The 16773-nt window shown below is 42.4% G+C and overlaps 1 protein-coding gene across 2 annotated transcripts in view; it reads left to right on the forward strand.

Moving 5' to 3' along the window:
- CCDC9B (coiled-coil domain containing 9B) overlaps positions 1-16773 on the forward strand; it is a 294033-nt gene that overhangs the window by 56968 nt on the left and 220292 nt on the right. For both annotated transcript variants that reach the window (XM_030215177.1, XM_030215178.1), the window contains exon 4: positions 9047-9199. In XM_030215177.1, the coding sequence (XP_030071037.1) occupies positions 9047-9199 (153 nt within the window). The remainder of the gene's footprint in view (positions 1-9046; positions 9200-16773) is intronic.

The following is a 16773-nucleotide window of genomic DNA, read 5'->3' on the forward strand; positions in this document are numbered from 1 at the left end:
CTTGGACAGCTAGTTCCCTATTTTCTTTGCACCTGGCATGACTCACTCATTTCTCAACTTGTTTTTCTAACTTACATTAGAGAAAATTCCACTTTGTAACAGATACAGCTTCCGTCTTGTGCTGAAATCCTCCATTTTGTTTCCATATCTATTGACCTAACTTTTCCAGTTCAAGCCATTCTAGCCTCATTCTAGGCCTAAAAACTAGGCCAAACTGTTCCAGTCAGTTCATAATTATGTCAGCTATCAGATTTCTGACTTGACCAAGGTCTGTAATAGCCTGAGCTCTATGACTGGACCCTCCACCATTCCAGTGGGGGGTCTCTGGCTGTACCATAATTACCGTATTTTTCGGACTATAAGACGCACCGGACCATAAGACGCACCTAGGTTTTAGAGGAGGGAAATATGAAAAAATAAATTTGCTTTTTCCCTCCTGTAAAACCTAGGTGCTCCGGTGCGTCTTGTCCGAATCCCTCCCTCCAAGTTCGGGATCGCCCTCAGGGTTACCTCCTCCCCCCTCCCTGGCCCTGTCACCACCTCTCCCCTTACTCACGCGATCTTCCCTGGTGGTCTAGTGACGTCGGGGCAGGAAAGAGCCCCCTCTTTCCTGCCCAGCGTGCTGCTCTCCATCCTCCTGTATGCATTGCTGCCTGACGGTCTCGGCGAGATTCAAAATGGTTGCTGAGAATTGAAGTCTCGGCGGCCATTTTGAATCTCGCCGAGACCGTCAGGCTGCATACAGGAGGATGGAGAGCAGTGCGCTGGGCAGGAAAGAGGGGGCTCTTTCCTGCCCCGACGTCACTAGACCACCAGGGAAGATCACGTGAGTAAGGGGAGAAGTGGTGACAGGGCCGGGGGGAGGGCGATCCCGCATCACCAAACATGTCACGTACATAAGTATTGCCAAACTGGGAAAGACCAAAGGCCCATCAAGCCCAGCATCCAGGTCACAGATACCTGGCAAGATCCCAAAAAAGTACAAAACATTTTTTTGTAACTTTATTTTTGGCATAGAAATGACATCCATACATAAAACAGCTGAAACATGGGTTTTCCAGGCGGAGGCCACTGCAATCTTACCGGTCCCCAAGAACATAGAGGCCAGGCAGTGTAGTGGTATTGGCAGTCCTGTAGGTCAAAAATGCAGCAAACAGTAGTCCATTGATCTCAGGTACTCTCTGCCCAATATCTGCTGAAATAGTTTAAATCCTGCCAGTAAGTACAAAACATTTTATACTGCTTACCCCAGAAATAGTGGATTTTCCCCAAGTCCATTTATATTTCAACATTTTATTGATGACTGATCAGTATACACAACACCTTCACATCAGGCGACAACAACATTCCAAAACATTGCAAACCGTCATCAGTTTTTATATTTGTAACAACAACCTCCCCCCTCCCCCTCTCAAAGCCTGTACTCCCCCTCTACCCCCCAAGTCCATTTAATAATGGTCTATGGACGTTTCCTTTAGGAAGCTGTCCAAACCTTTTTTTAAACTCTGCTAAGCTAACCGCCTTTACCACATTCTCTGGCAACAAATTCCAGAGTTTAATTACACGTTGAGTGAAGAAAATTTTCTCCGATTCGTATTAAATTTACTACACTGTAGCTTCATCGCATGCCGCCTAGTCCTAGTATTTTTGGAAAGCGTAAACAGACGTTTCACATCTACCTGTTCAACTCAACTCATATTTTATAGACTTCTATCATATCTCCCCTCAGCCGCCTTTTCTCCAAGCTGAGGAGCCCTAGCCGCTTTAGCCTTTCCTCATAGGGAAGTCATTCCATCCCCTTTATCATTTTCGTCGCCCTTCTCTGCACCTTTTCTAATTCCACTATATCTTTTTTGAGATGTGGCGACCAGAATTGAACACAATATTCAAGGTGCGGTCGCACCATGGAGTGATACAAAGGCATTATAACATCCTCATTTTTGTTTTCCATTCCTTTCCTAATAATACATTCTATTTGCTTTCTTAGCCGCAACAGCACACTAAGCAGAAGGTTTCAACGTATCATCAACGACGACACCTAGATCCCTTTCTTGGTCTGTGACTCCTAACGTGGAACCTTGCATGACGTAGCTATAATTCAGGTTCCTCTTTCCCACATGCATCACTTTGCACTTGCTCACATTAAACGTCATCTGCCATTTAGCCACCTAGTCTCCCAGTCTTGTAAGGTCCTCTTGTATTTTTTCACAATTCTCCTGCAAACTTTGTGTCATCATCAAATTTAATTACCTCACAGTTACTCCCATCTCTAGGTCATTTATAAATATGTTAAAAAGCAGTGGTCCCAGCACAGACCCCTGGGGAACCCCACTAACTACCCTTCTCCATTGAGAATACTGACCATTTAACCCTACTCTCTGTTTTCTGTCTTTTAACCAGTTTTTAATCCACAATAGAACACTACCTCCTATCCCATGACTCTCCAATTTCCTCTGGCATCTTTCATGAGGTGTCAAACGCCTTCTGAAAATCCAGATACACAATATCAACCAGCTCACCTTTATCCACATGTTCACCCCTTCAAAGAAATGTAGTAGACGGGTGAGGCAAGATTTCCCTTCACTAACTCCATGTTGACTTTGTCTCATTAATCCATGCTTTTGAATATGCTCTGTATTTTTGTTCTTAATAGTCTCTACCATTTTGCCCGGCACCAACATCAGACTCACCGGTCTATAATTTCCCGGATCTCCTCTGGATCTTTTTTTAAAAATCGGCGTTAGATTGGCCACCCTCCAATCTTCCGGTACCACGCTCGATTTTAAGGATAAATTACATATTTCTAACAGTAGCTCTGCAAGCGCATTTTTCAGTTCTATCAGTACTCTGGGATGAATACCATCCGGTCCAGGAGATTTGCTACTCTTCAGTTTGTAGAACTGCCCCATTGCATCCTCCAGGTTTACAGAGAATTCATTAAGTTTCTCTGGCTCGTCAGCTTCGAATACCATTTCTGGCATCGGTATCCCACCCAAATTTTCCTCGGTGAAGACCAAAGCAAAGAATTCATTTAATCTCTCTGCTACAGCTTTGTCTTCCCTGATAGCCCCCTTTACTCCTCAGTCATGTAGCGGTCCAACCGATTCTTTTGCCAGCTTCCTGCTTTTAATATACCTAAAAAATTTTTTTTACTGTGTTTGCCTCCAACGCAATCTTTTTTTCGAAGTCCCTCTTAGCCTTCCTTATCAGCGCTTTGCATTTGACTAGACATTCCTTATGCTGTTTCTTATTATTTTCAGTCGGTTCCTTCTTCCATTTTCTGAAGGATTTTCTTTTAGCTCTTATAGCTTCCTTCACCTCACTTTTTAGCCACGCCGGCTGTCGTTTGATCTTCCGTCCTCCTTTTTTTAATACGCGGAATATATTTGGCCTGGGCTTCCAGGGTGGTGTTTTTGAACAGCATCCATGCCAGATGTAAATTTTTGACCCTCGTAGTCGCTCCTCTAAGGTTTTTTTTTTTTTTTTCACCGTTCTTCTCATTTTATCATAGTCTCCTTTTTTAAAGTTAAATGCTAATGTATTTGATTTCTTATGTATACTTCAAAGCTAATATCAAATCCGATCATATTATGATCACTGTTAATCAAGCGGCCCCAGCACCATTACCTCCCACACCAGATCATGCGCTCCACTAAGGACTAGGTCTAGAATTTTTCCTTCTCTCATCAGCTCCTGTACCAGCTGCTCCATAAAGCTGTCCTTGATTTCATCAAGGAATGTTACCTCCCTCGCGTGTCCCGATGTTACATTTACCCAGTCAATATCGGGGTAATTGAAATCACCCATTATTATTGTGTTGCCCAGTTTGTTTGCGTCCCTAATTTCCCTTAATATTTCTGCATCTGTCCATCTTTGCCAGGCGGACGGTAGTACACTCCTATCACTATCCTTTTCCCCTTTACACATGGAATTTCAATCCACAGTGATTCCAAGAAGTGTTTTGTTTCCTGCAGAATTTTCAATCTATTTGATTCAAGGCTCTCATTAATATACAATGCTACTCCTCCACCAATTCGATCCACCCTATCATTATGACATAATTTGTACCCCGGTATGACTAAACTAGATTCTGCTGTGCCTGCTAGATTCTGTTAATGTTGTGGTACAAAGTTTTTAAAACTAAGTGGAAAAGACTATGGAGATTAGTTGATAAAATTGCTTTTTCCTTAGCGTCCCTTTGGACCGGCCCAGAACGTGACTGATGGTACGCCGACCTTCGACGTCTTCTGGTGGATCTTCCCTTCAGGCTTCCAGTCATGCAAGATCTTCTGTCGCAGGGTCCGGTTGATTCTGTCCTACGGCCTGGCTCTTGAAAGGTCTAAGTTGATTAAGAAAGGTTATTCCGCTCAGGTCGTCGCTACTATGCTTCGTTCATGTCATTCTACCTCTTTGAATTATGTGCGCACTTGGAGGATATTTGAGGACTAGTGTAAGGAGTTACGTTTTTCTCCTTTTAGTGCTTCGGTTCCGCAAATTTTGGATTTTTTGCAGCAAGGTTTTGACAAAGGACTTGCTTTGGCTTCTCTTAAGGTGCAGATTGCCTGTTCCCACCCTACTTAGGGAGTGCTTTGGTACATCCCATCAGTTAATGCTGTTGATGACAAGGAAGGGGAAATTAGGTTAAAACTAAGGGGAAAAGTCTGGAGATTAGTTGATAAAATTTGCTTTTTATATTTTTATTTTGCCTAACACTAACTGACAATTCCTCCTTTAAACCCCAATCTTTAAGTTCCCAAAGCACAAAGCAAAATAGCGTTCACTTACCAGAGAAATGTTCTCTTCTCTCGGAACTTCTCAGAAAGAAAGTTCAGTGGGACCTTTCCTCTTTATATAGTTTTGAATCTAAAGGGCCTTTTTTAAACAGGCTCTTTGAAGCTGACTCAGCAACCTATGCAAGTATTCTACTTCCCCACACCTTAATTAACACTTAATTGAGGTCGCTGGATGAGCTACCTCTCCTGTAGCCAAGGAACAGAAAATAACTGCCTTTTAGAACAAGAGTTTTTGGCTGTTTAGTTTCTACCTATAGAAAAGGTTCCAGTTTAAAACTATTGGAAAAATGCCTATTTCTAGAGAAAATTTCCGTTTAAAACTATGGCTGGCAGAAGGTTAATTCCCAAAACATAAAGGCGAAATCATGTTAACTCCAATCCCCAAGAACACAGCCAACAAAACGAAAAATCTCCCAAACTACAGACCAGTGGCCTCAATACCACTGCTGACCAAAACGATGGAGGGATTGGTAACACAACAACTAATGGAATACTTAAAGTTCTCAATCTTACATAAGTCCCAGTCAGGCTTCAGACCACAACATGGTGCCGAAAGAGTCCTAACCACTCTGATAACAAAGTTCAGAAGCCTAATATGCCAAGGTCAAAATATATTACTACAGCAATTTGATATGTCAAGTGCGTTTGATCTAGTAGATCACGCAACTCTGATGAACCTGCTCGATTATATGGGAATCAGCGGTACAGTGGCCACGTGATTCAGTGACTTCTTAAAGAACAGATCCTACATTGTACCCTTCTCCCCAGGATTCAGGAAAGCGATTAGCTATGCTCTCTGGTCTTGAAGGATGCTTACATGCACATCCCGATACTTCCAGGTCACAGGAAGTATCTTCGGTTTTGACTGGGGACACATCACTTCCAGTATTGGGTGTTGCCTTTTGGCCTCACATCAGCTCCCAGGGTTTTCACAAAATGTCTTGCAGTAGTTGCCGCGTCGCTAAGCAGACTTGGGAGTCCGTGGGTTCCCCTATCTGGACAATTAGCTGGTGAAGAGCACATGGAAGGATGGTGCTTAGGAGTCCATGCAGAGAACTATTTGAGTGTTAGAGCTACTAGGGTTTGTTTACCCCAAGTCTCATCTCCATCCATTCAGCAATTTGAATTCATCGGAGCCCTGCTAGACATGCAGGAGGCACAGGCTTTTCTTTTTTCATTCCTGCTGCTCAGGTCCGAGCCAGCCAGTAGGTCACAGCTCAGCAGATGTCAAGGTTGTTAGGTCAAATGGTTTCCACTGTCCATGTCACACCCATAGCACTTCTTCATATGAGAACTGCCCAGTGGACCCTAGATTCCCAGTGGCGTCCCGCCTCGGAAAACCTAAAAGATGTCATCCGATTGACACCAGAGTTCATTCAGTCTTTTCTTTGGTGGACAGTTCGGTCCAATTTGATCGTGGGACTTCCATTCCAGATTCCTCAGCCCCAGAAAGTGCTGATGATGGATGCAACCCACTTGGGCTGGAGATATCACTTTGACGGGCTTCACACCCAAGGTGCTTGGACATCCCAGGAGATTGATCTCCAGGCAATCTAGAATGCTCTAAAGACTTTGAGTTCAGCTGTTCAACCAAATTGTGCTCATTCTAACAGATAATCGGGTTGTGATGTACTACACCAACAAGCAGAGGTGCACCAGATCATGCCTACCATGTCTGGAGGCCGTCCAGATGTGGCATTGGGCAGTCCTGCATGGGATGCTCCTCTAAGTCAAGTACTTATCTGGCAAGCATATCCAACAGCCTGGCCGTCAGACTGAGCAGGATCATGCAACCTCACAAGTGGTTACTCAGCATGGGCATTGCCTGTGAGAGATTCCGAGTGTAGGCATCCCTCAGTGGATCTCTTTTCTACTCAATTCAATCACAAAGTTCCTCAGTACTGCTCCAGGCCCATGACAGGCTAGTGTCTGATACCTTTCTCCTTCATTGGGAGAGCGGTCTTCTGTATGTGTATTCTCCCATCCCTTTTGTGGGGAAAAGTTTTCTGGAACTCAAGACTCAAGGAACTGATCCTCGTTGCCCTGTACTGGCTTTGGCAGACTGGTTCCCTCTTCTTCTGGAGTTATCCTCCAAAGAACCCTGGAGATTGGAGTGTTTTCCGACCCTCATCACACAGAACGAGGGATCTCTTCTACATCCCAACCTCCAGTCTGTGGCCCTCACAGATTGGATGTTGAGAGCTTAAAATTTGCTTCCTTGCATCTTCCTGAGAGTGTCTCCAGGGTCTTGCTAGCTTCCAGGATAGATTCCACTAAAAGATGTTACTCTTTCAAATGGAGGAGGTTTGCTGCCTGTTGAGGTCAAGGCCCAAGATTCACTTTCTTTTCCTTCATAGACTCTGCTTGAATCCCTTCTGCACCTCTCAAGACCAACTCTGTAAGGGGTCACCTTATTGTGATTAGTGCTTATCGTGTAGAAGGTAAGCTCATCTCTGGACAGCCTCTGGGTTCACTTCATGAGAGGTTTGCTTTTGAAAAAACCCTCTGTTAAGCCTCCACCCGTATTATGAGATGTCAACCTTGCCCTCACCCAGCTGATGAAAGCTCCCTTTGAGCCACTCAATTCCTGTCATCTGAAGTATTTAACCTGGAAGATCTTGTGGTTGTTACTTCAGCTTGCAGGGTCAGATCCACCTTACACTAAGTGTCATCACAATAGAGTAGTTCTCCACATGCACCCTAAGTTCTTGTCTAAGTTGGTTTCAGAGTTCCATATGAACCTGTCAGCTGTCCTTTCTTAATTATTTCACAGATCTCATGCCCATCCTGGCGAAAGTGCATTGCACACCTTGTACTGCAAGCGAGCATTGACCTTTTACTTGGAGCAGACTAGGGCCTACAGACAGTCCACCCAGCTTTTTTTCTTTTGATTCCAACAGGATGGGGGTCCCCAATAGGGAAATGCACCATTTCCTGTTGGCTAGCGGATTGCATTTTGTTCACTTATACCTAGTCTGGGCTGACTCTTGAGGGTCATGTCAGGGCTTACAACATCAGAGCCATTGCGGTGTCAGTAGCCCACTTGAGGTCAGCCTCCATTGAAGAAATATGTAAGGCTTCGATATGGTCTTCAGTCCACACATTCAGATCTTATTACTACGTTGAGCAGGTTACCTGACGCGACAGTTGGTTTGGACAGACAGTGCTGCAGAATTTGTTTGGAGTCTAGAATCCAACTTCTCCCCCCTAGGCCCATTTTGTTCTGTTCCAGGCTGCATACTGACACAGTTGTATATTGTTTCAGGTTGATTACTGTTTTGCCCTCACTGTTGTGAGGTCCATTTGACCAATAGTGGTGGTTTTGGTGAACCTGCTAGCTAGGGATTCCCACATGTGAGAATATAGCCTGCTTGTCCTTTGAGAAAGCGAAGATACTTACCTGTAGCAGGTATTCTTCGAGAACAGCAGGCCATTCATTGTCACATAACTTCCCACCTCCCCTTAAGGTTGATTCCATGCTGTATTATTGTACTGCTGGTCTCTCGCAGCGGGCAGGAAGGCACTCGTGCATGTGTGATGGGGATGCTGCGCGTGCTCTTAAAGTATTATTAGCTTTTTTTTTTATGCTCCACACCAGGTGACGTGGATGACTTCACCCACATGTGAGAACTATTGACCTGCTGTCCTTGGGGAATAACTGCTACATGTAAGTATCTTCGCTTTCCCACATGCCTCTGATCTTTGTCTATCATGAGATTCAAAGTTCCTGCTTGCTGATCATCTTACCTGCTGTGCTTATCTGTCTCATGTAAGCCAGCTGCACCTGAAGCCATTTCATGAAGCTGAGGGTTCTTCCTACTCGTATCCTACTCAATAGGCCCTGCTGAAAATTGACTCTCACCAGGTTCCTTCTCCCCCACCTTTGCCCATATTTCCTCACCCTTTTCTTTTTTTGGCTTCCCACAACCATCATGCCTGTTCCCTCAAGTGTCAGCTGATGTCCTCTCTTCCATGTTTTCATGATGCCTGGCTCCTTGCTGTAGAAATGTCTTTTGTTTCCACTGATGTCCAGCCATGTTTTTCAACTTACATGTGTAAGTTCCAATACATCGGGAAACGGGCACATTGGTCTGCTATTTCATGTAACAATGATTGTAAATCAGAATGGCAGCTTTTTAAAATTTGTACTCCATAGAGTATACCTGTTTTGGCCTTGTATCCAATTTCGTGTACTTGATGTTTCAGTGCTGTGCATGAAGTGCTCAGGGTGTTTGGTGGTGGTGTCTTCACAGGAGAAAAGAATTGTGAGTGAAAAATGGGTAAGGAACTGCCTGCCTGTCCCAGGGTTTCTGCTTGGCATCGAGGCAGAGGAAGAAGATGAAACAGATCACATGTTTACATTGCAGATGGGAAAGAGAATGCAGTTGGCTGTTACGATGGACAATGTGAGTCTGTTGCTAGATGATACAATGTTGGAACTTAAAACACTTTTTTGATGCTTGTGTTCAATATGTTGTGATTAAGTTTATGGATTGTCAGAGTTTCTCAAACCATTCCTGTGGTACCTCCTAGCCAGTCTGGTTTCTAGGATATCTACAATGAGTATGCATGAGATGGAGCAACTAAATAGTATATTTAAAACACACTGTAGAAAATAGTTCACTTAATGTAATTCAACTGTGGAATTGATTGCCAGAGAATGTGGTAAAAGCAGCTAGTGTAACAAGGTTTTAAAAAAGTATGGACAGGTTTCGAAAAGAAAAATCATAAACCGTTACAATATTAAAGTGGACTTGGGAAAATCCTCTGTATATTCTTTGGATAAGCAGCATGAAAAATCATAAACCGTTACAATATTAAAGTGGACTTGGGAAAATCCTCTGTATATTCTTTGGATAAGCAGCATGAAATCTGTGTTATTCTTTTTGGGATCTTGCCAGGGACTTGTAGGCCATTGTTGGAAACAGGATACTGGGCTTGATGAATTTTTGATCTGTCCCAGTATGGCAATGCTTATGCACTTATGAACATGCATGAAAGAGATTTGTATCCAGTGCTTCCATTGCAGACAGATTTATCACCACGTGTATATTCATTGTAGAAATCCTGAAAACAAGACTGGCAATGTACTCCAGCAACATTTTGAGAAATACTTCACTATATGAAGAGCTTTATTGACTTGAACTCTGCATTGCAGATATCTTAAAAAAAAAACAAAAAAAACGAATCCCCTAATATACAGCCAGTGGCGGGCAGCGCTTTTGCTGTCTGTCATCGGCGTTGAACCCAGATATTCAGTGCTGGGCCATTTCCAGCAGCTGCCATTGAATATCGGGTTTTAATTTTGACCACAGCAACTTGTTAAGCCAATATTCAGCACTAACCGGTTAAGTGCTTAGCGGTTAAAGATAGGCCTTCTATTTATGAGGTCTATTTTAACTGCTAAACATTGCCAGTTTGGCACTTGACTAAACTGGCAATATAGCAGTTTAGTGGCTAGCCCCTAACTGCAAATGTTCAGCGGGAGATAACTTATTATCGCCTTCAGCATGCTTTCAGCCTATCATATCCTCATAGACAGAGCTGCAGTTGTTAGTGCCCCATTTTTCAAGGTTCATTAGAACCCGCCTGTTTCATGTGCCTGGAATATCATCCTTTGATAAAACTTCCATTTGAGCTAATAGAATCTTTGTATCCCAAGAAACTAACCTGTCCTAGTTGTATTTACTTTGGCTAGAAGAATTAACTGTAAGCCTTTGTCACACATGAACCTTATGGACAGTTTCACTATAATAAGATAGTCCTATGTGCTTATCTTAAATTCTGGTCTCTCTAATCAGTATGGTCAAGCCTCATCAAATAAGAGCCCTCCTACTACCATAGCTCTTCTAAAAATCTGCTTCCGTAGAAAGCATCCGCAAAGCAGCTACTTGGTTCTTGCTTCACACTTTGCACCATTGCTTGAACCATCTTTTAGAGAGAGTACTTCTGGTCAAGCAGTACTGAGTAATTTGTTTTTATAATCTCTTCAGCTTTCATATTATTGTTTGATTCTTTGCCATTGAAAAGTTGTCTGTAACCTGGAGCAACCCAGAGCTTGAGAGTTACATACTTGTGTGCCTGATTGTAATCCTGCTTGTCAGCTTAGAAAATAAAGTTGCTTACAGATATGTGGATGTTTCCTGAAACCAGCGAGATTAATTAGGTGTACCCATTTCCTTCTTTTCTGCTTGAGGGTACTGAGGGAACCATTGTGCACAGGAGGGACCACGCATGCTGAGAACATTATAGTAGTTCTAATCTCTGGGAGAAGTCTTCTGTTCCAGAATCATCTGGTGATATTCCTTGTGTGCCTGATGAATCTGCTGTTGGTGGAGGACTCCTGTTACAGATAAAGAACTTGCTTTTAGGTTTTTTAAAATTCTTAATTGCTCTTTAAATGTTTCTGTAAATTGTTTTCTCCGTATTTAATATATTACTATCTCAGGCTGGCATTGGCTTTGACGGCAACTCCAGTAGTTGGAACAAGGACAGAGCCAGGCGGATTTCTATAACCTATGTCCCAGAAACACCACCATGATCAAGTATATAATATAACGTTCATTGTTGATTTAATCATAAATTGATAGAGTGTGACTGTTGGGCAGACTGGATGGACTGTTCAGGTCTTTATCTGCTGTCACTATGTTACTAAGCAGTTTTGAAAATAAAATGGCAAAATTAATACAGAATAAATGCAAATAAAACAACAAAATACAGAATAAATGCAAATAAAACAGCATAAAATAATCAGATGCATGAGGGGAGCGTTTAGTAGAATGGGAGACTCAACATAAGAGGTCACAGGATCCAGGGGTTTGGCGTGATCTTTGTAAGGTTAGGCAGGAGCTCTCTGTTGCAGATGAGGGAGGTGGAGTTTGCAATTGCTAAATTAAGACAAGGATTTTTTGAATTTGCTAATAAGGGAGGAGCAAAGTTAGCAAGATATTTGAGGGGGAGGTGGATTAGGTTAAATGTACAAAAAATTAAAAATGGGATGGAGTGGTGTTATACAGACTCAGCAATTCAGGATTGTTTTCTTCGTTATTATAGGGAGTTATACAGGGAGGAGGGTGGGATTTCAAGGGTCGAGATTGGGCATTTTTTGTATAAAATTCAGTTGCCTAGGCTTACTGATGTAGAGCAGGGGCACCTGAACGAGGGTATTAGGGGTGAGGAAGTTATAGGGGTTATAAAGGGTTTGAAGAACGGGAAGGCTCTGGGGTTGGATAGGTTTTCAGGGAAATTTTATAAGTTATTTTAGGGGGACGTGGGGGATCTTTTAGTCTGGGTGGGGAATGGGATGTTAAAAGGGGAAAATTTGCCACGGTCTATGGTGGAAGCTGGAATTACAGTTTTGAGGAAACCGGGGAAGGATCCCACTTTGTGTGGGGCATATCGGCCCATTTCTCTCCTTAATGTGGATGGCAAAATTTTGGCTAAAGTGTTGGCTAACAGATTGCGACGGGTGTTGCCGACTCTTGTTCACAAAGATCAATCTGGATTTGTGTCTAGAAGGACTGTAGGAGATAACATTAGATGCACTATTCATTTATTGTGGTTAGCTCATCAGAGGACAGATCCTGTGGCCTTTTTAGCATTAGATGCTGAAAAGGCTTTTGATAGGGTGAAATGGGTATATTTTGAAGAAGTGATGCAACGGATGGGGTTGGGGGCAATTTTAGTGCGTGGATATCAGCATTTTATACAAAACCAAGGGCGTGTATAAGGGTTAATAATAAATTTACCTCATTCTTTGAGATTGAGAGGGGAACTCGCCAGGGGTGTCCTCTTTCGCCCTTGTTATTTGCGATGTGTATGGAGCCCTTGGCGATTTGTCTTCGAGAGCATAGGGAGTTGTAAGGGTTGTGGGTTGGGGGGCAGGAACATCAAGTGGCACTATTTGCAGATGATGTGCTATTGTATCTTAGGAATCCGGGGAATACGTTGAGGGTAGTGTTGGAGATCTTCCAAGATTTTGGACGGGTAGCGGGACTGAAAATTAATATGGATAAGAGTGAATTGATGGGGGTTAATATTTCGGATGTAGAGGGAGCTAGGTTGCAAGAAATAGTTCCTTAGTTGGGTTAATAATAAATTTAGGTGTTTGGGGATTCAGATTCCTAGAGGGGTCCAGGATTTGTTTAGGGTGAATTATGAGCCGGTAGTGCAGCACATTAAGGGTGATTTGATGAGGTGGAGAGGGCTTTTTGGTTGTCGTGGTGGGGGAAAATTGCGGTGGTAAAAATTAATGTCTTGCCGAGGTTGTTCTTGTTTCAGACCTTGCCAGTGCATATCCCTAAAAAGGCACTGAGTAAAATTCAAAGCATGATTTATAGCTTTATTTCTGGAGGAAAAAGGCCCCGTATAGGACGAGAAATCTTGTGGGGTGCACTAGAGCAGGGAGGCAGGGCGGTACCGAACGTAGAATGGTATTATCTGGCTGCGCAATTGAGGATAATTTTGGATTGGGATGTAGCACAGGGAAAGGCGGGGGTAGTAATTGAACAGGAGCTTTCGGGATTGCAACCCCTGGCTACGTTGCTCTGGGATTCACAGGAAGGGAGGGGAGAGGAGGGGTAGTCAATCCCTTTCTTGAGTCATTTGCTAAAAATTTGGCAGGTGGCTCAAAAGCGGTGGGGGAGGGGGGGGTCCGGGTTTCTACGTTGGCTTCTTTGAATTGGGAGGGGAAGTTTAGAGTGGGGCAATGGGATAGATCCTTCTCTAGGTGGGCTCAAATGGGATTGGTCAGATTTCGGGATGGCTTTCAGGGGGGAAAATGGGCATAGTTTGAACTTCTTAGGGATAGGTTTGGTTTACCGGAGGTGGATATTTTTGCTTATATGCAAATAAGGCATTTTGCTATACAGCAGGGTTGGTTAAGGGGAGATCCGATTAAAGGGGAGTATTTGGAAAATCTTTGGTGGTTAGTGAGGAAACATCTTAGGCCTATATCGATCATATATAAGTATATAAGAGGATGGCAAAGGATTAAGCATAAGTTTATGCAGGCTTGGGAAAGGGATTTGGGAAGACTTTTTCTGATGAGGAATGGGAAAGGATTTGGGGGGTGTGCGAGCGAGTTCAGTGTGTGTGCTAGTTCAGGGGAATGCATATAAAATAATTACCCGGTGGTGGTATACGCTGGATAGACTTCATAAAATGTTTCCTTTGGTATCTGATATATGTTGGAGATGCAGGGAGGTACGGGGTTTGTTTTTGCATGTTTGGTGGGAATGTGAGGGATTATTGTCTGTGTGGGAGTCGGTGGTTGGGGTGCTTTTTGTACTGCTTCAGGTACCTATACCTTTGTCTCCCCAAGTTTGTTTATTAGGGCTCAGCCCGATCAAGTTGCAGTGGTGGCAAGAGAGGTTGTTCCGGTGGGGACTAGTGGCAATGAAGTGTTTGATTGCAGCCTCTTGGAAATCTTCTCTTCCGCCTAGCGTGGATCAATGGAAGGAGAAGGTGCGGTATCTATTTCTCTTGGAGAGACAAACAGCTGTACGAAGGGATTGTTTTTTGATCCGTCAAAGAGGGTGGAAACTGTTGGAGGGCAAGTTGTTATCTTTGGCTTAATGGGTAAGGGGGTGGGGGGAGTAGGGGGAGGGGGGTTAAGGGGGTTGAGGTGTATCGTAATCGGTTAGAAGGGTGTGAACAAGTTGTCTATACATGTGAGTTTGGGATCAAAAACTTGCTGTTTGAAGTGGGGAAGTATTGGATGGGGGGGGGGGAAACTAAAACAAGATTGAAGGTTGGGTTACTTTATTGATAATGTATGGTTATTGCGGGGGGTTATTTGTTGTTTATCCGACGTGCGAGTCGGGCACTGTATTCTTGAATGTTTCTATGTATTGATGTGTACTTCAATAAAAATTTATTGAAACAAAAAAAAAAATAATCAGATGCAATAAAAATCAAGCTACAAAACATTAAGGTGCACAGTTTCAAAGCACATAGACTTTCAAAGTTAACATTATGTAGCTTTGTAAGTCTATGTGCTTTGAAAATGAACCTTTTAGTCTCAAATTCAGGGAATGCATGCAGAAACAATGACATCTTCAATTGTTGGCAAAGTTGAAGTAAATTTCTTTCTAAACGTAACTGAAGTGGTATCACATTGCTCAAATCAGGTATATTAGAACTAAAAGCCATCTTTTAGGTACAAGTTGGTTTGACTCTAACATATTCTGCATTTTTCACACTGAAAGTGTAGAGTAAGGTATGTGTGGTGAAAAAACAGAAGCACACGGCTGACAACCAGGGAATCTTGGTTCAAATACCACTGCTGCTCCTCCATTGCCTCAGGTACAAAAATTAGATGGTAAGGCCTCCAGAAACAGGGAAATACCTAATGTACCTGGATATACCTCACCTTGAGCTGCTACTTAAGAAGATGTGAGCTAAATTCAAAATAAATAATGAAATGAATTGTATTTCTTGACAGCAGAATTTGAAAATGTACTAGAGTACGCAAACATTTTCAAAATTCTGTGCATAACTGAAACATTTATTGTGATGGGGAAAGTTCTTTGGAATAGATGAAAGATTTAAAATATCCAATGATTGACTAAACTGTTATCTTCAGTAAAAATCCCTTTCTATAGCGTCCCTCCAGATAGGCACAGACGAATGGTTATGGTCCTCTACCAAAAGAACTACCGCCAAACCTTAACAGCAACCTAAAAACAGTATTTCTCTCAGGCTGCCAATGCAACCAAGCAGCTGTTCAGTATAGTAAACAGCCTACTGCAACCCCCACAACAAAACCAGCCTGCCCAGTCTAAACTGAACTGCAGTGATTTTGCTGCATACTTTGCCAACAAAATTAAAAGTATCCACCAGGATTTACAGGCAATCCCACCCAGTGCCCAACCAGTCAACCAGGGGTGCACAAACTCGCCACCTCCTAACAGAGACAGATGGAACACTTTTTTTTTAATTTATTTATAAATTTTGCATTTAACACACAAGCACTAACTTGCATAAGTAACATAAGAACAAAATCAATTAAGGCATTTCTATAGGAAAAACAATTAAATTCTCTTCTTAGACCACTAAAGAGAAGGGGAGGGTCCGGAAAATTGAGAAGAACACATTATTCACAAAAATTCAAAAAGAAAAAGGCCTGGACGTAAGCCACGGTATATTATACATTACTCTCAAAACTTCCACCTGGGGATCACTGGGCAATTTTCTTTAAGTCAACAAAACTCTTAAGCTGTTCCGGATCATAGAAAGTATACTTAATACCCTTATATTTTAACAAACATTTACAAGGATAGGATAATAGGAAAGTAGCTCCTAATAGTTTAGTCTCTTCTCTCAATGCTAGAAATTTTCTATGCTTATCTTGAGTCGTTCTTGTTACATCTGGATATATCCAAACACGAGCACCCAAGAATTCTTTTAAGGCATTTCTAAAGTACAATTTAAAGATAGAATTAACATCTCTTTCAAAAACAAAAGATACCAACAAAGTAGAACGTGTTTGGACTTCCGTCAAAGTCTGTTCCAAGAATAAAGTCAAATCTTGTAATCCAGTAGATTGTACAACTTGTTTCTCTGATTTTCTCTTTTGCTCCTCTGTTTGCGGTATTGGGAGGTAATATAACTTGTTAATCGGAGGAATCATATCAGAGGAGAAATTGAGAATCTCAGGTATTTTTTAAAGAGTTCAAGGGCACTCAATTCTTGGATCTTTGGAAAATTTATAATTCTCAAATTAAGTCGTCTATTAAATTTTCTAGCTGATCTAATTTGTTATGCAAGATAATTTTGTCCTTAATCAAACTCTCCGTCACATTTTTTAAAGTATTAATATCTCGTTGAAAATCATTTCTTTGAGAGTTTACCTCTTGACGTACTTTCTCTATTGATTCATTGAGGGAGTCAACTTTAGCCACCAGGGAAGTAGTTTCTGAGGCAGTTTTAAGAATAGTTCTGTTCAAATGCTGCAACATTGCCCAGATACTACCCAGGG

The sequence above is a fragment of the Microcaecilia unicolor genome, chromosome 9 (genome assembly GCF_901765095.1).
Source record: "Microcaecilia unicolor chromosome 9, aMicUni1.1, whole genome shotgun sequence".
NCBI lineage: Eukaryota > Metazoa > Chordata > Amphibia > Gymnophiona > Siphonopidae > Microcaecilia > Microcaecilia unicolor.